The sequence below is a fragment of the Blennius ocellaris genome (assembly GCF_963422515.1).
Source record: "Blennius ocellaris genome assembly, chromosome: 8".
NCBI lineage: Eukaryota > Metazoa > Chordata > Actinopteri > Blenniiformes > Blenniidae > Blennius > Blennius ocellaris.
This window is the reverse complement of record NC_137657.1, coordinates 28,173,291-28,196,545: the sequence shown is the minus strand read 5'-3', so window position 1 is coordinate 28,196,545 and position 23,255 is coordinate 28,173,291. Positions and strand designations below refer to the sequence as shown.

The window sequence follows — 23,255 nt, the reverse complement described above, 5'->3', positions numbered from 1 at the left end:
TTGATTATTCCTCATAATTAAGTTCTTTTGAAAATGTTTATTTTCTCTCAAGAAAATCATAAGAATGTTGACCATATAATGTTTTTAAGAGCTTCAAAGATACTGAAAAAAAAAAACCCAGATATTTACAAATTGATAAAGTAGCAAATATCAGTAGAGCCATAAAGAAAAGGGCCAAAACACACAGAATATCAATAAATGTGACTGAATTAACAGTATAAAAGGTGAATTGGGACCTGAATCGATATAATAGGAACAATAAGAATTCCAATAATAACATGAAACATGTTTTCACTGTGTTTTAGAATAAAGAGAAAAAAATGATCTCAAAACCAACTTTAGTGGAACATAAACTTTGAAGGACTTTTTTTTTTTTTTTTTAGAAACGTCTAACTTTACTTCGGGGAGATTAAAGGACTTCTGTTCCGATTTCTTTTGTGAGGATTTTATTTTTTAATTTTTCTGTTTAATTTTTTTTTTTTTTCTACCGTTTTAAGTTTTTGTTTTTTCTTTTCTTGTTTGTTTTTTTTTTTGTGCTGTGACGGAGCAACGCCGTCAGTAACAGGGCAGCGGCACACTGTCACACACGCACGCTCACGCACACCCTGCAGCGCGCAGGTGCACCCAAACATACGTCACACACCTTTCCTCACCATGACATGACGCCTCAGAGCAGTGGAGAGCTAAGAAGGGGCGGAGCTAACTCCGTGACGATGTACCTCACCAGCGCGGAGGTGTGGTCATGTGATCACGAGGTACTTTGGAATAATTATTTATTTTTCTTTAGGGATGGAATTATTTGCTGTTTTGCGGTAGAAAATGTTTTGTTTACTTTAGAAGAAAAATCGAGGATCCGTTTAAAGAAGGAGTTGAATATGTATTTTCATGGATTTCATTGGCTAGGAGAAGTCATCCCATGGGGGGGTGGGGGGGGGTGTTACTGTATTACTGTAAAAAAAAAAAAAAAAATGTTTTTGTCAGATTTTGTTTGGTTTTGTTTTCGCACTGTAAATATCTTTTTTTCGTCGCTTGCTGTAAATATTATTTTTTTTGTTTTGGCCACTGTAAATACTGAGCACCAGCATTAATTTCGAAGAAAATAAATGCAATGTCGACTTGCCATATGGATCGTGGTGGTTATTATAATTAGGATTATTTGGACTGGGTGAGAACCCCGCCACATGTGCCATTTGTTTCAGTTTTTACTTGTTTTTTTATTTCTTTTTCGTCTTTATTTAAAAAAAAAAATGTGTTAGTTTTTTTATGTTTGCTTCAAGTTTTATATTAAGTTTTTGTTTTTTATTGTCTTAATTTTTTTTTTTTTTGTTTGTTTTTTGTGCTGTGTTTTTGTTTCACGTCTTTTTTAATATTTGTTTTTTTCTCATAAGTACAGCAGCTAATTTTCTATATAATTGTGTAAAAACCCAGATCTCACAATCTGCACTTTTGCTGTGAAAAGTTCAATAAAAACATTGTGTCAAAAAAAAAAAACGTGGAAAAGATAAGAGACATTAAAGTAAAATATTTGACAGCTTCACAAGTCGTCCTTTAAAGAAGTGTGTCGGTGCATTTCCAACGTGAAAATAAAACAAGAGAAGAGTTTGAGGAGTTCAGAGTCCTCGTGTCGCCCTGGAGGACTAATGAGGTGAATTTTCCCGCTTCCAGTTTGTTGGTGTGATTTTCAGCGGCTGCAGGTTGTTAATTTTCCAGGTGAGGGTTTTGAATTTAAAGCTTTAAATCTCCTGCAGCCGTTTGTCAGTTCAGGGTCTTCGTCCATCATCAGAGTCAATTAAACCACAACTTGTCAACAGTCCAGAGAGCAGAGACGCCACTACTGGAGCCTCACTGGAGCCTCACTGGAGCCTCACTGGAGCTTTACTGGAGCTTTACTGGAGCCTTACTGGAGCCTCACTGGAGCCTCACTGGAGCTTTACTGGAGCCTCACTGGAGCTTTACTGGAGCCTCACTGGAGCTTTACTGGAGCCTCACTGGAGCCTCACTGGAGCTTTACTGGAGCCTCACTGGAGCTTTACTGGAGCCTCACTGGAGCCTCACTGGATCTTTACTGGAGCCTCACTGGAGCTTTACTGGGGCTTTACTGGAGCTTAACTGGAGCCTCACTGGAGCTTCCCTTCAGCTTTACTGGAGCTTCACTGGAGCCTCACTGGAGCCTCACCGCAGCTTCCCTTCAGCTTTACTGGAGCTTTACTGGAGCTTCACTGGAGCCTCACTGGAGCCTCACCGCAGCTTTACTGCAGCCTCACTGCAGCCTCACTGGAGCTTTACTGGAGCTTTACTGGATCTTTACTGGAGCCTCACTGGATCTTTACTGGAGCTTTACTGGAGCTTTACTGGGGCTTTACTGGAGCTTAACTGGAGCTTCACTGGAGCCTCACTGGAGCTTCACTGGAGCTTCACTGGAGCCTCACTGGAGCTTTACTGGAGCTTCACTGGAGCTTCACTGGAGCTTTACTGGAGCCTCACTGGAACACACAAACACGTGTGCAGGTCTGATTTTGGGCTCCAGTGGTTTGGAGTCCAGCAGACGAACTCAACAATGTAGAAACATTTACGTTTCTGTGAAGCAAGTCGTCACTGCAGCTGCGACGTTTGGCCGCCGTCCTCACTGCAGGTCTTGATGCTCAAGGTCTTTTTCTTTTCTTCAGGTCTTTTTCTTTTCTTTCTCTCTGTGATCGTCACATTTCAAACACGCCCTCCATCAGACTGAACAGAAGTGACGGGAGTAAATCTGGGCGTCGGCACCAGGGTTGCCAGATGAGACTCGCCGTTCCAGCTCAAACAACATAAAACCTGCACACCTCAGTAAAAAACGTCGTAGTGAAACTGCTGACTTGGGAGTCTGGACCTGGACCTGGACCTGGACCGGGACCGGGACCCGGACTAGACGTCACACAGAGCCAGAGACGAGCAGAAGGGTTCGATCCGGATCCTGAACGCCGGGTAGACGGGCTCGGTGAAGGTGGTGTGGACGGTGTGGAGGTGGACCCGGGTGTCCGACAGGACTTTGAAGAAGGACAGGGTGCCGGCCGGCCAGTCCAGGAACACGCCCACTCTTCTGGAGGCCATAAAATTTAGGTTGGTGTTCCCGGGCAGGACGGAGTAGCCCCCCTCAAAACAGTGCAGACTCCAGGACTGCTCGTTCTGCCCCAGGCAGGAGTCGCTGCCGTCGCCCTTCCGCTTGATTCCTCGGTAGGTCACGGCGACGTAGACCTGCCCCGTCCACTCCACCTCCCAGTAGCGGCGGGTTTTGAGGGCCTCGGCGCCCAGCACCTGCTTCCAGTAGTCAAACCTGTCGGGGTGGTCCGGGTACGGCTGCTTCTCCTTCCCCACCGTCACACTGCGGCCGTCCTCCGACAGGATCAGCTTCCTGTTCGCCGTCTTCCAGTCCAGCGTGACTTTCCGGGCATCTGACGGAGAGACGGAAACACGGCGACCGTTTCAACGACACGACGAACCTTCGGAGTCATCCCGCCGTCAAACATTGGCCACACAGAAAGACATACTCACACTTGGTCAAGCCGGGTTTGAGGTACTGTGCTCCTCCGGGGTCAATCCTGGAAACAGACCTGAGATCAGCCACAGTCCAGAAGCTTCTGCTGAATCAATCGTGTCTCTTAACGAGTCAAAACATCTGAACCGCGATGAACAGAGTTTGTCCCGACTCGGATTCGATCGTTGTCTCCCGACGGTTCAAACCTCAGAGTTTCCAGTCCCCAGGCTGGATTGTTACATCCGTTGGACAGCTTCTTTTTGGCGACGTCTCCGGGACAGTTGTAGGACAGGTCCAGGTCCTTCAGGCGAGGGTTTGAGCTCAGAGCCGAGACCAGCGAAGCACAACCGTCCTTTGTGACCTGACAACCTGACAGACTGCACACAGGGATTCCAAGAGACACAGAGACACACAGAGACACCAAGAGACACATAGACACACACAGAGAAAGGTAGTTTTCATCAGGTGAATTCTTTCATCTTAAAGGACTCGTCACCTTGTTTCCTTGTTCAAACTCGATTCTTGTCATTGAAACTGAAAATCTGGAGTTCAAAGCGCTTTTGTGCTTTGAGCTTTTGTGTTTGGACTCTTTGACCAAACCAGAATCTCCCAGAAGGGTTTAAGTTTTTTTTTTTTATTGTCGTCAACACGGGAAGCTGATGTCATAAACCACTTGTGTTAAATTTAGCGGTTAGCTACTAGCGGTTAGCCACCAGCCGTTACTGGGGCGAGTCGAGATGTTGAACCATGTGATTTTACAAATGAGCCTGTATTTTATTTTAAACCCCCGGCTGTGTGCTTTGAAGAGTCCTGGACTGCCCAGACCAGGAGGAGGAGTTGAAACACAGTAGGATAGAAGGACTTTAAGATGTTCCGTCTATCTTTTCGGCCCCGTGTCCTTGTGCATCTTGTGTTCTGACCTGAGGGACTGCAGGGCGCAGTGCGGACTCTGGAGGCCGCCGCAGAGCTGCTTCAATCCTGAATCCTGCAGGTTGTTGTTGCTGAGGTCCAGCTCTTTCAGGCTGCAGGACTGGGAGCCCAGGACTTTGGCCAGAGCTTCACAGCTTCGCTCCGACAGGTTGCAGTGACTCAGCCTGCAGAAACACAACCGGCGTTAGAGAGGAGTTAAAAATCTTTCTCCAGGAGGCAGAAGTCAAAGTGGACTCTGTTCAACGTACACGGCTTTAGTGGAGGCCTGGACCACCGGCAGCATCTTGTGCAGCGCCTCCTCTGAAGCGCAGTAGTCCTTCAGGACAAACTCGTCCAGGGCTTCGTCTGAAGACAGTAAGATGAAGACCAGAGCCGACCAGTGAGCCGGAGACAGTTTCTCTGCGCACAAATGTCCCGATTTCAGGTACTTTTCAATGTCCTCCACCAGAGAATGGTCATTCATCTCCTTCAGGCAGTGGAACAGGTTGATGCTTCTCTCAGGAGACGGATTCTCATTGATCTTCGTCTTGATGTACTCTGCCGTTCTCTGATTGGTCAGAGAGTTGTCCCTGGTTTGTGCCACCAGCCCTCGGACGAGAGCCTGGTTCTCTGTCAGGGACAGACCCAGCAGGAAGCGGAGGAACAGGTCCAGGTGTCCGTTCGGACTCTGCAGGGCCTTGTCGATCGCACTCTGGTAAAAAGACGAGGGACTCCACCTGAACAGCCTGTAGAACAGAGAAGCAGAGCCCTGATCTGCGAGCAGGTTGACGCCCGTGTTAACGAACGTCACGTGGACGTGAAGAGCAGCCAAGAACTCCTGGACGCTCAGATGGACGAAGGCGAAAACCTTGTCGCGATACAACAAGCTCTCCTGCTGAAATATCTGTGTGAAGACGCCGGAGTACACCGAGGCTGCCTTGATATCGATGCCGCACTCCCTCAGGTCGCTTGGATAGAAGTAGATGTTTCCCTTCAGAAGCTGCTCAAACGCGAGTTTGCCCAAAGACGCAATCATCGTCCGGGTGTCGGGGCTCCAGTGTGGTTCCGTCTGAGCCCCTCCGTCGTACTTGACGGCCTTGCGTTTGGACTGAACCACCAGGAACTGGATGTACATCCTGGTCAGGGTGCGGGGCAGCTCCTGGACGTCGCTGCTTTTCAACATCTCCTCCAGCACCGTGGCAGAGATCCAGCAGAAGACGGGGATGTGGCACATGATGTGGACGCTCCGCTGGGCCTTGACGTGCGAGAGGACTCTGCGGTACGCCTCGTCTTCCTTGAACCTCTTCCTGAAGTACTCGTCCTTCTGCGGGTCGGTGAACCCTCGGGCCTCCGTCACCACGTCCACGGCCTCCGGGGGGAGCTGGTGGGCGGCGGCGGGTCGCGTGGTGATCCAGAGGCGGGCCGACGGAAGCAGCTTGCCCCGGATGAGGTTCGCCAGCAGGACCTCCACCGAGCTGGGCTCCGTCACGTCCGTCAGGATCTCGGTGTCGTGGAAGTCCAGGGGGAGTCGGCACTCGTCCAGACCGTCGAAGATGAAGAGGACCTGGAACTCGTCGAACCTGCGGATTCCCTCTTGTCTGGTCTCGGGAAAGAAGTGATGAAGGAGTCTCACCAGGCTGAGCCTCTTGTCCCTGAGCAGGTTCAGCTCTCTGAAGCTGAAGGGGAACACGAAGTGGAGGTGCTGGTTGCTCCGGCCCTCGGCCCAGTCCAGGACGAACTTCTGCGTCAGCAGCGTCTTCCCGATGCCCGCCGCCCCCTTGGTGATCACCGACCGGGCCGCTGCCTCCCCTGCCGGACCGCGTCTGAACAGATCTTCGCATCGGATCACCGTCTCTGGGGTGGCGACTTTCCGGGAAGCCTTTTCAATCTGCAGGATCTCGTGTTCGGTGTTGAGCGCTGCGGCCTCCCCCTCGGTGACGAAGACCTCGGTGTAGATCTCGCTCAGCTGCGAGGCCGTTCCCGCCTCGGCGATCCCCTCAAACACGAACTGGGACCGGTTCTTCAGGTTGGATTTCAGTTTGAGGCGACAGCGGCCGCCAGACGATTCTGAAAGGGGGAAAAAAAATCACATTTGATTGAAGTGAAATGATTTGAAATACATTCGTACTTCAAAGCTGTGAAAGTCCCTGCAGGAAACTCACATCTTAGAACTTAATCAGCACAAACTCACACTTGGGTTTGTGTAACTCGGCGAACAAAGCAAGTTTGTCATGGATTTTTTATTTTTTTTATTCTCTAACTTGATCCAAACAGTCTGAACAATCTTCTACTTCGATGTCTGAGTCTCTATCAGCATAAAAGAACCTCTCACTGTTTTCCAGATGTTGGGCCAGCGCCACATGCTTCCGTCGTAAAATCCTCAAAGCGATGAGGTGAAAAGCCTCTCTGCTGCTCTTCCTCTGATCATCCTCATCCTCATCTTCATCCTCATTCTTATCCTCTGAACAATCTGCAGCCAGGAGTTCCCACAGCTTCTGCAGCTCCTTCTTCACAAAGGAGTCGACGTCCTCCTGCAGGGACTGAAACACAAGAAGGTCTCATGTTCAGTCTCGTTTCTGGAGGAACAGCTGAGCAGATTCTAGAGGAACAGATCGGGGATCAGTCGACTCTCGAACCTTGAAGGTGGAGTCCAGGTCTGCTGGAGGAGAAGAAGCAGCTTCTGGTTCCCCCTGGTGGACACTGGAGGGAAAAACCGTTCATCACGTTCTTAATTATTCCCAACATTCTCTAATTTAGAGCAGAAAAACTAGAATCAGGTTTCATGTCAGAAGAGGAAGAAGTAGAACTTATTGAATCTCACCTCTTGTCCTTCTATAATATATCATTTTAACTTTCATTTATTTGATAATCAGTTCATTTAAACTTGTTAAAAATATCATATTCAGAACAATTATCTGTTGAAAAGGTAGAAATAAATTACATTTATATTTGTTTTAGCAACACAATGTAACATATTATATATAATAAAGTAAAATCATGATTATGGAATGATATTTCAAATACTACAAGCAAAAAAAGACATTTATTTGATCACATACGTCTATTTTTGGTCTTCATCAACCATATACATGGATAAATGACTTTAAATATACATATATACATCACAGGATGTGTCTGTGGAAAATAAATGCAGATTATTAATCTTGTGAGTCTGAATGAGAAATATTAGTATATTTGTGAAGTATTGTAGAGCTTTACTGTGAAAAGCGTGGCTCCTGTTGGAACTTCAAGGGGAGGTCCTTGGACACGTTACTGCTCAGGGACAGACGACTCAGTGAAGACGAGTCCCTGAAAGACGTGGAGGTGAAACGACGTCAGGAAAAGCTTTTTTCAGGGTTTCCGTCATGAAAGTGTGTCGACGAGGTTCAAAACTCAAACTGAACACAAGTCAAGTACATTTAACTGAAGCAGGATCTTTCAACACGTTAAACTTAAAACAGGATTCAGAGTTTGGATTAAAAAAAAAAAGTGCCTGTAGATCAGATGTCATATTAAAGCAATGGAGTTAAACGCTAATGTCGCTTGGCCTCCAGGGGGCGCCAGAGTAAAGAACAACAATTAACTTTCAATATAATTATATAAAGAGGAGTTACAACTATTAAGTATTTCAATGGAAAACCTCACATTGAATGAAATGTGACGCAACTCCTAATTAATATTATATATAATATAATATATATTATTGTGTGAAAACTGTCGTATTTCTAATCTATTACTATTATTAAGACAACTGCACTACAAACACTTTACACTTTACATTCACCACCACTTCCTCACTTTATCCCTTGTATATATTTTTACGCTCCTGTTATATATATTTTTATTACTTGGCTTACCGGGACCTGAGTCCAAATTTCGTATCATTTTCTGATATGACAATAAAGAATCCTTGAATCCTTATTATTTATTTTACATGATCATTACTTAGTGGTTCAAGGTATTTATATTATTTCAGATTTTTGTATACATTTGTAATTTGCAGACACGTAAAAACTAGAATCAGGTTTCCTGTCAGAAGAGGAAGAAGTAGAACTTATTGAATCTCACCTCTTGTCTTTCTATAATATATCATTTTAACTTTCATTTATTTGATAATCAGTTCATTTAAACTTGTTAAAACTATAATATTCAGAATAATTATCTGTTGAAAAGGTAGAAATAAATTACATTTATATTTGTTTTAACAACACAATGTAACATATTATATATAATAAAGTAAAATCATGATTATGGAATGATATTTTAAATACTACGAGTAAAAAAAGACATTTATTTGATCACATACGTCTATTTTTGGTCTTCATCAACCATATACATGGATAAATGACTTTAAATATACATATATTTAGATTATTAATCTTGTGAGTCTGAATGAGAAATATTAGTATATTTGTGAAGTATTGTAGAGCTTTACTGTGAAAAGCGTGGATCCTGTTGGAACTTCAAGGGGAGGTCCTTGGACACGTTACTGCTCAGGGACAGACGACTCAGTGAAGACGAGTCCCTGAAAGACGTGGAGGTGAAACGACGTCAGGAAAAGCTTTTTTCAGGGTTTCCGTCATGAAAGTGTGTCGACGAGGTTCAAAACTCAAACTGAACACAAGTCAAGTACATTTAACTGAAGCAGGATCTTTCAACACGTTAAACTTCTATTTTCATTTTCATCACATAAAACAGGATTCAGAGTTTGGATTAAAAAAAAAAAAGTGCCTGTAGATCAGATGTCATATTAAAGCAATGGAGTTAAACGCTAATGTCGCTTGGCCTCCAGGGGGCGCCAGAGTAAAGAACAACAATTAACTTTCAATATAATTATATAAAGAGGAGTTACAACTATTAAGTGTTTCAATGGTAAACCTGACACTGAATGAAATGTGACGCAACTCCTAATTAATATTATATATAATATAATATATATTATTGTGTGAAAACTGTCGTATTTCTAATCTATTACTATTATTAAGACAACTGCACTACAAACACTTTACACTTTACATTCACCACCACTTCCTCACTTTATCCCTTGTATATATTTTTACGCTCCTGTTATATATATTTTTATTACTTGGCTTACCGGGACCTGAGTCCAAATTTCGTATCATTTTCTGATATGACAATAAAGAATCCTTGAATCCTTATTATTTATTTTACATGATCATTACTTAGTGGTTCAAGGTATTTATATTATTTCAGATTTTTGTATACATTTGTAATTTGCAGACACGTAAAAACTATAATCAGGTTTCATGTCAGAAGAGGAAGAAGTAGAACTTATTGAATCTCACCTCTTGTCTTTCTATAATATATCATTTTAACTTTCATTTATTTGATAATCAGTCCATTTAAACTTGTTAAAACTATAATATTCAGAATAATTATCTGTTGAAAAGGTAGAAATAAATTACATTATATATTTATATTTATATTTATATTTGTTTTAACAATACAATGTAACCTATTATATATAATAAAGTAAAATTATGATTATGGAATGATATTTTAAATATTACGAGTAAAAAAAGACATTTATTTGATCACAACTGACTAAATATAGTCAGTTTTTTATTTATAAGTATTATAAATAAAAAAAGACATTTATTTGATCACATACGTCTAATTTTGGTCTTCATCAACCATATACATGGATAAATGACTTTAAATATACATATATACATCACAGGATGTGTCTGTGGAAAATAAATGCAGATTATTAATCTTGTGAGTCTGAATGAGAAATATTAGTATATTTGTGAAGTATTGTAGAGCTTTACTGTGAAAAGCGTGGCTCCTGTTGGAACTTCAAGGGGAGGTCCTTGGACACGTTACTGCTCAGGGACAGACGACTCAGTGAAGACGAGTCCCTGAAAGACGTGGAGGTGAAACGACGTCAGGAAAAGCTTTTTTCAGGGTTTCCGTCATGAAAGTGTGTCGACGAGGTTCAAAACTCAAACTGAACACAAGTCAAGTACATTTAACTGAAGCAGGATCTTTCAACACGTTAAACTTTTCTTTCCTGAAGCCACTAGAGGGCGCCGTCTTCAAACCAACAACCTCTGGTGGAGCCAGAAATTAAAGTCCCAGTGAAATGTAAAACACTACCTTGCAAAAAAAAACGATAGTTGGGGTTCTACTTGTAAGGTTCCTCCGACTCTGCCCCACCACTGTTGTCGCATAACAAAGTTATTTGAATTTTGAATCTCCAGCCGAGGAAGTCGGGGGAATACTTCTTCTTCGTGGTCCATTGTGGGCGGAGCCTATGTGTGATGTCACGAGTTGTGCAGATCTCGATCTGTTGTGTTTATATCGGCTTGTTTCCTCTTAAATATCCAAGTTTTAACAGTGTTTTGAAGTTATAGTCGGTGTTTTATGAGCCTTGATGAAAGATTGAGCCTGGAAGAGACCGAGAGAGGAGGAAAGGAGCACGGGTGGCGGGAGCCGCTAGCGGCTAGCCGCTAGCTCGGGCGGCTAGTAAACGATCAAGTAATATCTGAACTCATCTCCAGTGATTCCACAGTCTTCTAGCTTTTGGACGTGTTGGATCCAGGAAGCCGGTCGTTCTGCCAAAAGTCAGGAGCCTCAAAGCCTCAAAGGTGAAAAGTGGCGGCTGCTGAGGCGAGGAGACGAGGACGAATGGAGGACGAAGCGTCTTCTGCTTCCTCAAACACGTTCCAGACGGGGTCACCGATGGCAGAACCACCTTCTGTGTCTTCTTCATCAATCACTGGGTTTGAAATGACCATGATGATGAAATATGGTTCAATTCAGCCTCTTCGTGGTCAAAACTCTGATCCTCCATAATGTAAACACAACTTGGGCGTGTGCACAACTCGTGATGTCACTCTGTTATTGTCAGAAGCTCCGCCCAGCAGAGGAAATACCAACGTTTATCAACTATTTTCTCTCAGATTGCCGTGTTCTAACATTTTACCTTCAGCCAGTTAGCAGGAAAATGTTCTAGAAGAGACACCAGAGAGTTTTGGAGGTGGAAGTTTCATTTCACTAGGACTTTAAAGACGGTGGTTCGTGAAGCTTGGCGAGGCTTCATTTGACCGTCACTTCCACCATCGTCATCGTCGTAAACCTTGGCCTCACCAGTCAGTGCCGCTCGGCTCCGGTCCCCCGGACGTGGACGGGACGTCCTCGTCTTCGTCTCCACACTGACTCATTGTCTGTAGACCTTCAGAGACACAGAAGCAACATGTTGTTGGACGGATTCATGACGAGTTTCCAGCTCGTTGTCCTGCTGAGACTCGTCCTCTGGTGGACGTTTGAACAGAAATCTACATAAATTAGTTATAGATGGAGCGTGAAATCAAGTTTTAAGGTCTAGAGGACAAAGTGTCTCAGCAGAGGACGTCTCTCCGTGGGTTTTCATCACCTTTTCCTTCTTTGATAGGACAAATCCTGACAAAAAGAAGAATCAGACTGAGTCTGTTGGTTTTGAAGCTCAAGTCCTCAAGTCCTGGACGTTTGTCCTCCAGGACCCTGAGCAGGAGTCTCCTGTAAGAGACAGCTCATCACCTCCACCTCTCATCACCTCCACCTCTCATCACCTACCCCTCTTATCATCTCCTCCTCTCATCAGCTCTACCTCTCATCACCTCCCCCTCTTATCACCTCCTCCTCTCATCAGCTCTACCTCTCATCACCTCCCCCTCTTATCATCTCCACCTCTCATCACCTCCCCCTCTTATCATCTCCACCTCTCATCACCTCCACCTCTCATCACCTCCCCCTCTCATCACCTCCACCTCTCATCACTTCTACCTCTCATCACCTCCACCTCTTATCACCTCCACCTCTCATCACTTCTACCTCTCATCACCTCCACCTCTCATCACCTCTACCTCTCATCACCTCCACCCCTCATCACCTCTACCTCTCATCACCTCCACCTCATCACCTCCTATTCTCATCACCTCTACCTCTCATCACCTCCTCCTCTCATCACCTCTACCTCTCATCACCTCCTCCTCTCATCACCTGTACCTCTCATCACCTCCACCTCTCATCACCTCCACCCCCCGGGGTTCAACTTGAACTCGTGTTTCCTGGTTGGTTAAAGCCATGATGCTAAGCTAATGCTGCTATCAGCTACACAACCTCATGAAACCAGGAGACACTCTCCCTCTCTCTCTCTCGCTCTCTCCCTCACTCTGTCTCTCCCTCTCTCTCTCTGTCTCTCCCTCTCTCTTTCTTTGTCTCTCACTCACACACACCCACACACCCACCCACACACACACACACACACACACACACTAACTCGCCATGCACAAGGTTGAAACAGTTTATAACGAAAAGCCATGAAAACTCACCTTGTCCTGAGTTCAGCCACTCTGCACGCGCTCTACTGAGAGAGAGAGAGAGAGAGAGAGAGAGAGAGAGAGAGAGAGAGAGAGAGAGGGAGGGAGGAGTCAAAAGAGAAAGAGAAAGTCTCGCGCCGGCGTTCATAAGTACTGATATGACTCTTGGTTTATGTAAAGCTACGCCTCATTTAGACGAACAAGCAGGGTTCGAATTACAACGTGGCTTTCGGCGGAGCCCAATTTTCCGATCAGACCTCTCCAGTTTGTAGAATAGGTATGCGTGAGTGTTTTTAGAGCTCCCCCTAAATTTTTCAAATTAGGCTTTCGGGGGAGCCCAGCTCCCCTTAGCTCCCCCGTAATTCGAACTCTGCGAACAAGTGAAACCAGTTCTGCTGGAGTCTGCCTCAGTTCCATGTTCTTGTACGACAATAGATTAGATGAGATCATGTGACTTCCAGTACATCCACATTCATTTCTTTACTTTCGTTCTTTCAATGCAAAGATAAAATGATTGTAAACATTAATAATCCAACCTGCTTCCTGCCTCGACCAGGACAGGAGCTACAGAACACAATAACAACTTGCTCTTTGACTTATTGAACTATTAAATCATTATGTGGTTGTTTTCCTTCACAGGAGCTCGATGTTCTCACCACTTTTACCTTTTAGACTCAGTGTCTCCGGCCCCGGAGCCCCATGCTGGACCAGAGACCTTCAGTCCACTTCTTCTCCTCCGTTTGGTTTGTTTCAGTGAGACACTGGGTTGACATGTCAGGAGAGACATTAAATAAAAAAATAAAAAAAAAAACCCGGGAAGACAGAAAATACAGGAAACAGACTGAGAGCGATTCAAAACTTTATGACGATTTTCTGACTTTATTCTTACAAGAAGTCCAAAAGTCCATGTTTGTCCCACTGAAGTCAGACTGCAGCTAAATTCTGGATTATTTTGGCTTTGCGCCTAAAGAAACGCAGACTAACAACACGGTTCTACCGTGATGACGCAGACTGTCAACTACGTCACTCTCCATGAGACAAAACACAACAATAATTAGATCAAATAAAAATGTGTCGCAGCGTGACGCCACGTTAAACACACTTTTTTTTTTTTAACTAATCCCTCTATAAATCAACACTCGACCCCGGGGGGTCCTGGACCCAGAGGCTCTGCAGGGAAACGAACCCTGGAACTCTCAAAACGCGTCGACGGATTATTATTTTTCCACATATTCGACGTGACCAACAGGCGCTTTAGAGACCAGGAAGAGTGGAAACCGTGTAAACAACAACAACAACAACGTACCTGGAGAAGATTAGAGGAATTAAAGCAGGACGAACAGAGCAGGGTGGTGTTCTTATTGTTGTTGTTGTTAAGAAAAGGCGTTCAGGAAGTGCAGCTGGGAGGAAGTTGGTCGAACCGAGTGAGGAGGAAACTGGTTCACGTTCCTGCTGTTGGCATGACTCCACTGTAACACAGTGTAAAGTCAATACATCTACTGCAACGACACAAGGATTGGTAAATAATTGACAAAGCTTTTAGTGTGGATCACCTGGGGAAACGGTTTGAACAGGACATTTCAAAATAAAGGCATTCTGCTCCGTCAGGGGACGCAGCGTCTTCGCCTTCAGTCATTAAAAAAAGAAAAATAAAGAAAAACGTACAGAAAATATATATTAACATTTATTTATTTACTTATTTGTTCATGTTATGGCATGCCATTTCACTATATATATATATATATATGTATCATCCATACATAAAAAAAACAGCCTCCTTTTGTCTCACAGTTCTACAGTTACAGTCAATTATTTTCAATTCTTTCCATCGTCTCCCAGAACTTTCTCTTTGTACATTTTCTTAAATTTGTAAACACTTGAACAACATTTAAATTCCACACTTAAAAGAGTTCCACAGTTTGACTCCATGAACAGATGGACATTTCTGTTTCAACCACGGGGAATATTTTCCACCGATTTGAGTTAAAGATGCGTTTTCAGTATGACTCCACACATTTTTGCCATTTTATTGAGTAAAAATGTGATCATGTGAGTATTAGTGGATGAGGGTCAACAACAGCAGTACCCTGCCTCACCTCAAGGGGGCGTGTGAGACACATATGTATATATATATATATATATATATATATGGGAATGTACACTGCCATGCATGTATATTTATCTGTGTATAATATCTGATACGTCCAATACCGCACTTCTGGTTAGATGCTAAACTGCATTTCGTTGCATTTGAAATGACAACAAAGTTGAATCTAATCTAATCTAATCTAATCTAATAATCTCCATTGAGACTGAGTTAAAAAAAAAAAAAAAAAAGGAAAAAAGATAGGAGTAAGAAAAAAATTTAAATATGTAATAACTAAACTTTTGGCCTAAAATAATAAAAAAAAAAAAATCTCATCATTTTGATAGACAAACTTTATTAAAACTGAATAAAGCGCCAGAATGTAAAGTTTGAAAAACAACACATTGTTACTGAAGCTCGAAATTAAACTTGACCTGCACACATCGCTGCACTTTAATGACTTTACAGTAAATATGAATATCTTACATACTTTCTTTTGTAGGACAAATATGTTCCAGTGTTTATGTTTGATGTTTATGTTTGATGTTTATGTTTATGTTTGTGTGTCCGAGTGACGGGAAGAGGAAAGCTGCTGACATGAAGCTTCACCAGTCGACGCTGCTGGACGAAGAGTTTTCACTTCTCACTGTTCTGTCCACATTGGCTCAGTGCCAATAAAGTTGTTTCCAGATATAAATCGTATTAAATCATAAAGAAAACGAGTTGAGTTGAGTTGAGCTGCTTCTCGCCGATGCGGCCCTGGTCTGAGGTTTCACTTCTATGTTTCAGTCCTCAACTCTGTGCGGGTGTGTCCTGTTTGGTTTTGTTTACTTTTAGTTTTTTGGTTTTTTCCACAGCAGCTCTGCTGGCCACGCCCACGTCCTGACCGGAAGTGGAGGCCGGTCTGTGGAGAGTCGTTTCCTGTTTATAACGACTGAGGGTTGAACTTTCCCTTCTCGCGGGAGATGAAGAGATCACTCGTCCTCTTCTGCTGCGGCTCATCTTCACAGGAGCCGAAATAAAAAGTGGACTTATTTTTTTTTTTCTGAAATTGTCATTAATTCAGAAGAACAGAGGCGATTTTATTTTATTATTTCATGTGAGACACCTCCACCTAGCGGCGGCCTGCAGAACTACCCTAACACGTCTGTTTCAGTCGACAATTAATTAATTAATTAATTAGATGTTGAAATGAGTAGATTATTTACAAACAAATAAATAAATAACCCCATAAATAAATAACCAAAAATTTAATAAATTGGATTTAGAAATGAATAGATTATTTATGAACAAATAGATAAACAACCCCATAAATTAATAACAATTTTTTTTTAATAAATAAATAAAGTGGATTTAGAAATGAATAAATTTATAAATAAATAAATAAAAAACTCCATAAATTAATAACAAAAAATTAATCAATAAATAAAGTGGATTTAGAAATGAATAAATTATTTATAAACAAATAAATAAACAACCCCATAAATAAATAAAAAACTAAAATTTTTAAAAATACATAAAGTGGATTTAGAAATGAATAGATTATTTATAAACAAATAAATAAACAACTCCATAAATATATTAAAAACAATTTTTTTTATACATACATAAAGTGGATTTAGATCTGAATAGATTATTTATAAACAAATAAATAAACAACCCCATAAATAAATAAATAGATATAGATAAATAAATAAACAAATAATAAATAAATGATGTGGCTTTAGAAATGAATAGATTGTTTATAAACAAATAAATAAACAGCTCCATAAATAAATAACAAAAAATTTAATTAATAAATAAAGTGGATCTAGAAATGAATAGATTATTTATAAACAAATAAATAAACAACCCCATAAATAAATAACCAAAAATGTAATTAATAAATAAAGTGGATCTAGAAATGAATGAAGTGAATTTCTAAACAAATAAACAACTCCATAAATAAATAGCAAGCACATGCGCAATGGCATTTTTACTTAAATATCGTCAGATTTTTTTATTTTTTTTTTAATTCTCTAAAAATAATTTTTAAAAGATTGAGAGAGACGAGTGGTGGTCACTGCACTCCATCCTGAATAAGATAACATGTACTTTTTTATATTATATATTTTTTATTTCTTTTTTTTAATTGGCCTGAACAATACTTGGGGGGGGGGATGAAATAGAAATATTGTAAAAGAGTGTGAAGCTGCGTGTCGTCCCTCTATTCCACGCAGTGAGCTTCTACCGCCATCTAGTGGTTGGGATGAATCTTATCACCTCCAAAAAAAGAAAAGACGCATCATCGCTAGGAAACAAATAGAAGATATGTAAACACATGTAAACAGGACAGAATCATTAAAAAAAAGAGCGAGAAAAGGGAGAGAAGCTGTTCGATGTTAAAAAACTAAAGCTGCACAAACGATTTCCGGCCTTTACGCACTTTCGTACACATTTACGCCCGATTCAACATTAATGAATCAGTCAGCCGGCACATTTCAGTGTTTTCCGTTGAAAGCAGGTTAGACTTTAACTTGAATAAATTATTGGACGTTCGCACACCCTCGGGTCACAACAGTCCCCCCCCCCACGCTAGAAGCACCGGAGCCCCGCAGCGCGTCGGTCCGCAGCCCGCAGCCCGCTCGTCCTTGCCCGTTATGTCGGTCGTGTGCGCGTCCCACGCCCGCCACCCCTTCCTCCTCCTCCTCCTCCGCCGCCTCCCCCGGGTCGGGTCCCCCGGCCCGAGCCCCGCCATGCGCCGCAGCTACAGCCTGGACGCGTCCGCCCCGCTGCTGCGGACGCGCGCCTACGTGGACGGCCGCTGGGTCTCCGCGGCCTCGGCCTTCCCGGTCCTGGACCCGGCCACCGGGCAGGAGATCGCCCGGGTGTCGGACTGCGGCCCCGCGGAGGCCAAGCGGGCGGTGGACGCCGCGTACCGGGCGTCACCGTCGTGGAAGCGCGCAACGGCCAAGGTATGGATGCCGTAGTCGGTCGGAAAAACCCGGAATTTAACTTGAAATCGCGCTTGGATTGTGCGCAGATCGGCGGAGCGGCTCGAGTCGGTTCATCCCCTCCTCTGGATGGAGCCCGACTTTAAATCGGCCGTGATAGAATTCCTCTGGAAAACCTGCATTTTGATTAAAAATCAGGCTCCCCTCACTTCACTGAGCGCGTTTTATCTCAGGACCTCGGTCCTCTGAGGTGTGATATAAAGGTGTAATAACGCAGTGAAGACACTCTGCTCACATTTCAACAAAAAGTCTTTGGAAGTGTCAGAAGTCGCGCTTTAATTCGGCTTGAATATACAATTTCACACACGAAAAGAAAATTAAAATTCACTAGAAAAAACACTTAATTGAATATCAGCATTTGATCTGTTTTTCATCGACAGATTGCGCAGCGCAAATAATGGATCCCTTTTTTAATAGACGTTCTGTTTCTAGGAAATTAACGAAATGATGAAGATTGATAGATTGCGACCAGTGAATGTTTGTTGAGCAAAAAAGAGCGGCGTTCGGCTGATCTTAGCACAAATAACGGATCAATTATTTCCCCTGGTTCTGAATTCTGACGTGATGAAAAACTGTCAAGCGAGCGACGGAAAGAAAAAAGGTCCTGAACTCTTTAGAAACTGCAGTTTTTAGCCATAAAGCACAAATCTGAGCTGATGACTGTGAAAAACACTGGAATCCGACGGGATTTAAACTGCGGTTGAGACCAAAGTGGGTTTTATCACTGCCATTTTATTTTTTACTTAAATAATTGTAATATTTTATGTTTTTAACTTTTATGACACATTTAGATAATTTTCGGCTTAAATAACGTTTTTTGACTCGAACAATAGTACATTTTAAATTTGATTTATTGATAAATTTGACTAAAAGAACCTGATGGAGTCACTGCAAAAAAAGCCGTCCCGGCTCGAAATTTTGCATTATTTCATATAGTGATCAAATATTTGGTTTTGTGAATCGAAGGGGCTCAGTTTTAGGCCCTGAGGAACGCCGCAAACCGCCACGGCTGTCGTTCACACCTGGGCAGAAGTGAGGTTTGGACTTTTGTTCAAGTTTAATCATTCATTACAAGTTACTCCCCCCCTAAAAAAGTATTAAAGGTGCAGTATTATAGGTCACTTTGAAAACTAGGGGACAAACAAACCAAAGTACAAAGGGGAAAACAGGACAAAATGTCCAAAACGGACCTGAACCAGACTAAATCGGTTCTAAACCAGCCTGGAGTTAATGTAGAAAAGGTCTTGTGTGTGTGTGTGTGTGTGTGTGTAACCAACCCGGTGTTGATGATCGACAGCAGTTAACCCCGTTAACCTCCAGCTGGTAGAGTTTCCTTCCTCCGCCGCTCTGACCGATGACCCCCGAGTCCCGGTTCAGATCGTCTCGCCTCTTTTGAACCGACCAGACTTTGGACTGGAGGATCGGGACGCGGGACGAGGAGACTCTTGATCCGGAACGCTAATAAAGAAATGCTAATAAAGGGGAAGAAGGTTACCTGTCGGTGACGCCGCGATGTGATTGGCTGTCGTAGGAGCGCAGCGTCCTGCTCAGGAAGTGGTTCGACCTGCTGACTCGGCACAAGGAAGACCTCGCCAAGCTCGTCACCTTCGAGTCGGTGAGTTCCCGGCGAGCGTAGCGTCGTACGTTGCGGCGCGGACGCTGACGCTGACGGCGCAACTCGGGGGTCTTCCAGGGTAAACCCATGAAGGAGTCGGAGAGCGAGATCGCGTACGCGGCGTCGTTCCTGGAGTGGTTCTCCGAGGAGGCCCGGCGGGTCTACGGAGACGTCGTCCCGTCTCCCCTCCGGGACCGAAAGATCTTCCTCCTGAAGCAGCCGGTGGGCGTGGCCTCCATCATCACGCCGGTGAGCAGCCGAAATGTTTCCGTATCCGTGGAAACGGAAAACGTTTTCCTGAAGTTCCACGGTCAGTAAACGGTGTTTGTGCACGACGACAATGGAAACGTTCAACACAGCAGGTCGGGCGAGAGCCACTGTGAGCAGAACATCACTTCTGTTGCAGCAACACAGCACCCTCTGGTGGCCTGAGGTGTGAACTGCAGCAGGTCCGGGTTCACTGATCGCTCTCTAAACCAGTGTTTTTCAACTTTTTCTGAGCCAAGGCACACTTTTCTCTTTGGAAACATCTGGAGACACACCACCACCCCAAAATGTTAAAGTCTGTAGCCTCTATTAACAATATAAAGTCTTTCTCATCAAAGTTTTATCAACAGGAATCCAGTAAATCCAGAAACAAAGTCCTTTTTTTAATAGTGCCTCCCTCAGTGTGAAACCTGGACCTGATGGATGAAGAGCTGAGATCCTGGTTTTCAAAAACTTCTCCATCACTGTCACTGACACAGTACTTTGATACAAGATGGTAGCAGGAGGTGGAGATGAACCACACTGACGTCTGTCACTTTACATTTCACCGGCAAAGCTCTGTGCTGCCCTCTAGTGGTGAAGAGTATTTATACATGATTACTCTGCAACACACTGTCGCTGTGAGAACAAATGATTTTTAGAAAAAAATGTGAAATTGGATAATTTCCCACGGCTCAGCTGACGATCTGGAGGAAACACCAGAGGTTGAAAAACTAAAAAATAAATGTTGCCGTCTGAATATGAAACGTTTCCAGAGAAGAAAACAATTTTCAGCCCAATCGGGGCCCGGAAGGATCAAAAATAGAACACCACACACACACACACACACACACACACACACACACACACACACACACACACACACACACACACACACACACACACACACTCAGGGTGTGTTCTGTGTCTCAGTGGAACTTCCCCAGCGCCATGATCACCAGGAAGGTGGGCGCCGCTCTGGCCGCCGGCTGCACCGTGGTGGTGAAGCCGGCCGAGGACACGCCGCTGTCGGCTCTCGCTCTGGCTGAGGTCAGTGAACGCATCACCTGGACCGGTACCTGAGGAGGAGTGGGGGAGGGGACCCGAGGGTCACCTACCTGTGTGTGTGTGTGTGTGTGTGTGTCAGTTGGCGGAGCAGGCCGGGATCCCGGCGGGGGTGTTCAACGTGGTGCCTTGCTCCAGAGAGAAGACTCCAGCGGTGGGTCAGGTCCTCTGCACCGACCCCCTGGTGGCCAAGATCTCCTTCACCGGCTCCACCGCCACCGGGAAGGTGAGGCTGTCCCAGTTGGGGGGGGGGGGGGGGGGGGGGAGGGGGAGGGGGCGGGGGAGGGAGGGGGCGGGGCTTTAACCAATCAATCCGTAATGTGTGCGCTCACGCTGGAATCTGATTGGTCCTCAGGTGTTGCTGAAAATGGCCGCCGACACGGTGAAGAAGGCTTCCATGGAGCTGGGAGGCCACGCCCCCTTCATCGTGTTCGACAGCGCCGACGTGGACCGTGCGGTGAGCGGAGCCATGGCGTCCAAGTTCAGGAACTCTGGACAGGTGGGATGAGGTACACACACACACACACACACACACACACACACACACACACACACACACACACACACACACACACACACACACACACACACACACACACACACACACACACACACACACACACACACACAGAGGTGGGCCGTGACTGATGGTCTGCGCTGTCTGATGTCACTTCCTGTCCGGCAGGCGTGCGTGTGCTCGAACCGCTTCCTGGTCCAGAGCGGGATCTACGAGCGCTTCGTGGACAAGCTGGGACGAGCGATGGACGCCGAGCTCCGGCTGGGCCACGGCGCCGACCCCGGAACCACCCAGGGGCCCCTCATCAACCAGCGTGCTGCTGACAAGGTGGGTTCCCGCAGTAACTAGCCCCAGACTACTTCTAGTAATCACAGGTCGCTCAACCAGTAACCGAGGAGGGCGGTCCCACAGGTGCTGCAGCAGGTGTCGGACGCCGTGTCCCGGGGAGCGACGGTCCTGCGGGGCGGGAAGCGTCTCCACGGTTCCTTCGTGGAACCGACGCTGCTGGTGGACGTCACCACGGACATGTTGTGTACGAAGGAAGAGACGTTCGGGCCGCTGCTTCCCGTCATCAGGTCGGTACCGGTTCTAGTCATCAGGTCGGTACCGGTTCTAGTAATCAGGTCAGTACCGGTTCGGTACCGGTTCTAGTAATCAGGTTGGTACCGGTTCTAGTCATCAGGTCAGTGCCGGTTCTAGTCATCAGGTCGGTACCGGTTCTAGTCATCAGGTCGGTGCTGGTTCTAGTAATCAGGTCAGTACCGGTTTGGTACCGGTTCTAGTAATCAGGTTGGTACCGGTTCTAGTAATCAGGTCGGTACCGGTTCCAGTCATCAGGTTGGTACCGGTTCCAGTTATCAGTTGGGTACCGGTTCCAGTCATTGGGTTGGTACCGGGTCCCATAATCAGGATGGTACCGGTTCTAGTAATCAGGTTGGTATCGGTTCCAGTCATCAGGTCGGTACCAGTTCTAGTAACCAGGTCGGTACCGGTTCCAGTCATCAGGTCAGTACCGGTTCTAGTAATCAGGTTGGTACCGGTTCCAGTCATCAGGTCAGTACCGGTTCTAGTAATCAGGTTGGTACCAGTTCTAATAATCAGGTCGCTACCGATTCTAGTAATCAGGATGGTACCAGGTCCCATAATCAGGTGGGTACCGGTTCCAGTCATCGTGTCGGTACTGGGACGTGATCGCCGACAGTCCTTCTGAACAGGCGTCCACACACCGTGAGGAACATTCCAGACGGCGTCCGTCCACCAATCAGCTCCCGTCTCCGTCCTCCAGGTTCTCCACCGAGGAAGAAGCTCTGACCGTCGCCAACGACTCCAACGTGGGTCTCGCAGGTGAACCACGCCTGCTCCCAACCTCACGCAGAACCTTCATCCAAATGATACAACACGAGTTCTGGATGTCGTTCACGAAGCGTGCGTGACATCACAGAAGTGGGCGGAGCCTGACTCTTAGTCTCCTCCTTCAGGCTACGTCTACTCGCAGGACGTCAGCCAGATGTGGCGGGTGTCGGAGCTGCTGGAGGTGGGGATCGTCGGGGTGAACGAGGGCCTCCTCTCCACCCCCGAGGCCGCCTTCGGGGGGGTCAAGGAGTCCGGCCTGGGCTCCGAGGGCTCCAGGTACGGCATCGACGAGTACCTGGAGCTCAAGTACATGTGCCTAGGGAACCTGCAGCCGTGACGGGAGGCGGAACCGCGGTGAAGAGGACGGCTCAGTGGAACGACGGAGGAAAGATTCCTGGAACCAGGAAGTAAAACAGCAAAGGATAGTTTCCACTGTGTGAAGCAGGTTCAACTTTTTCTTAAAAAAAAAACCGATATTGAATCAAATAATTTAGTTAAATTGAACTGAAAGTTTGTAGTAGCGGCGTCGCAATAAATATTTAATTTACTTTAAGTCTCTTTCTGGATTAAACTTTTTGATTTGGCCGTTTCTTCACGTTGTTTATTAATAAAGTCACAAATATCAAAAGTTACAGG

The 23,255-nt window shown here is 45.0% G+C and overlaps 2 protein-coding genes across 6 annotated transcripts; one reads left to right on the top strand and one right to left on the bottom strand.

Moving 5' to 3' along the window:
* Positions 1 to 122: 122 nt before the first annotated feature.
* LOC308133365 (NLR family CARD domain-containing protein 3-like) lies at positions 123 to 14,369 on the bottom strand. 5 transcript variants are annotated; one of them, XR_013936726.1, is made up of 16 exons: positions 14,298 to 14,369; positions 14,051 to 14,213; positions 13,410 to 13,505; positions 12,757 to 12,791; positions 11,534 to 11,618; positions 10,213 to 10,302; positions 8,856 to 8,945; positions 7,640 to 7,729; positions 7,057 to 7,120; positions 6,753 to 6,960; positions 4,690 to 6,487; positions 4,432 to 4,605; positions 3,718 to 3,888; positions 3,529 to 3,575; positions 2,491 to 3,428; positions 123 to 2,270 (listed from the first exon to the last, which is right to left on the bottom strand). XR_013936726.1 is itself a non-coding variant. In XM_080500702.1 (15 exons), the coding sequence occupies exons 5-15, from the start codon at positions 11,605 to 11,607 to the stop codon at positions 2,902 to 2,904; spliced, it is 3,333 nt and encodes a 1,110-aa protein (XP_080356828.1). In that variant the 5' UTR covers positions 11,608 to 11,618; positions 12,757 to 12,791; positions 13,410 to 13,505; positions 14,051 to 14,213; positions 14,298 to 14,369; the 3' UTR covers positions 123 to 2,901. The 5 variants fall into 5 exon arrangements, 4 of the variants coding, with proteins under 4 accessions (XP_080356828.1, XP_080356829.1, XP_080356830.1 ...); XM_080500702.1 differs by having other exon boundaries at positions 123 to 3,428; XM_080500703.1 differs by having other exon boundaries at positions 123 to 3,428; positions 12,757 to 12,788.
* A 3,057-nt stretch (positions 14,370 to 17,426) lies between these two features.
* Positions 17,427 to 23,233, top strand: LOC308133013 (succinate-semialdehyde dehydrogenase, mitochondrial-like). Its single transcript, XM_080500257.1, has 10 exons — positions 17,427 to 17,784; positions 19,355 to 19,438; positions 19,517 to 19,687; positions 20,618 to 20,734; positions 20,832 to 20,975; positions 21,105 to 21,248; positions 21,435 to 21,593; positions 21,678 to 21,841; positions 22,552 to 22,610; positions 22,745 to 23,233. The coding sequence occupies exons 1-10, from the start codon at positions 17,470 to 17,472 to the stop codon at positions 22,954 to 22,956; spliced, it is 1,569 nt and encodes a 522-aa protein (XP_080356383.1). The 5' UTR covers positions 17,427 to 17,469; the 3' UTR covers positions 22,957 to 23,233.
* Positions 23,234 to 23,255: the final 22 nt, after the last annotated feature.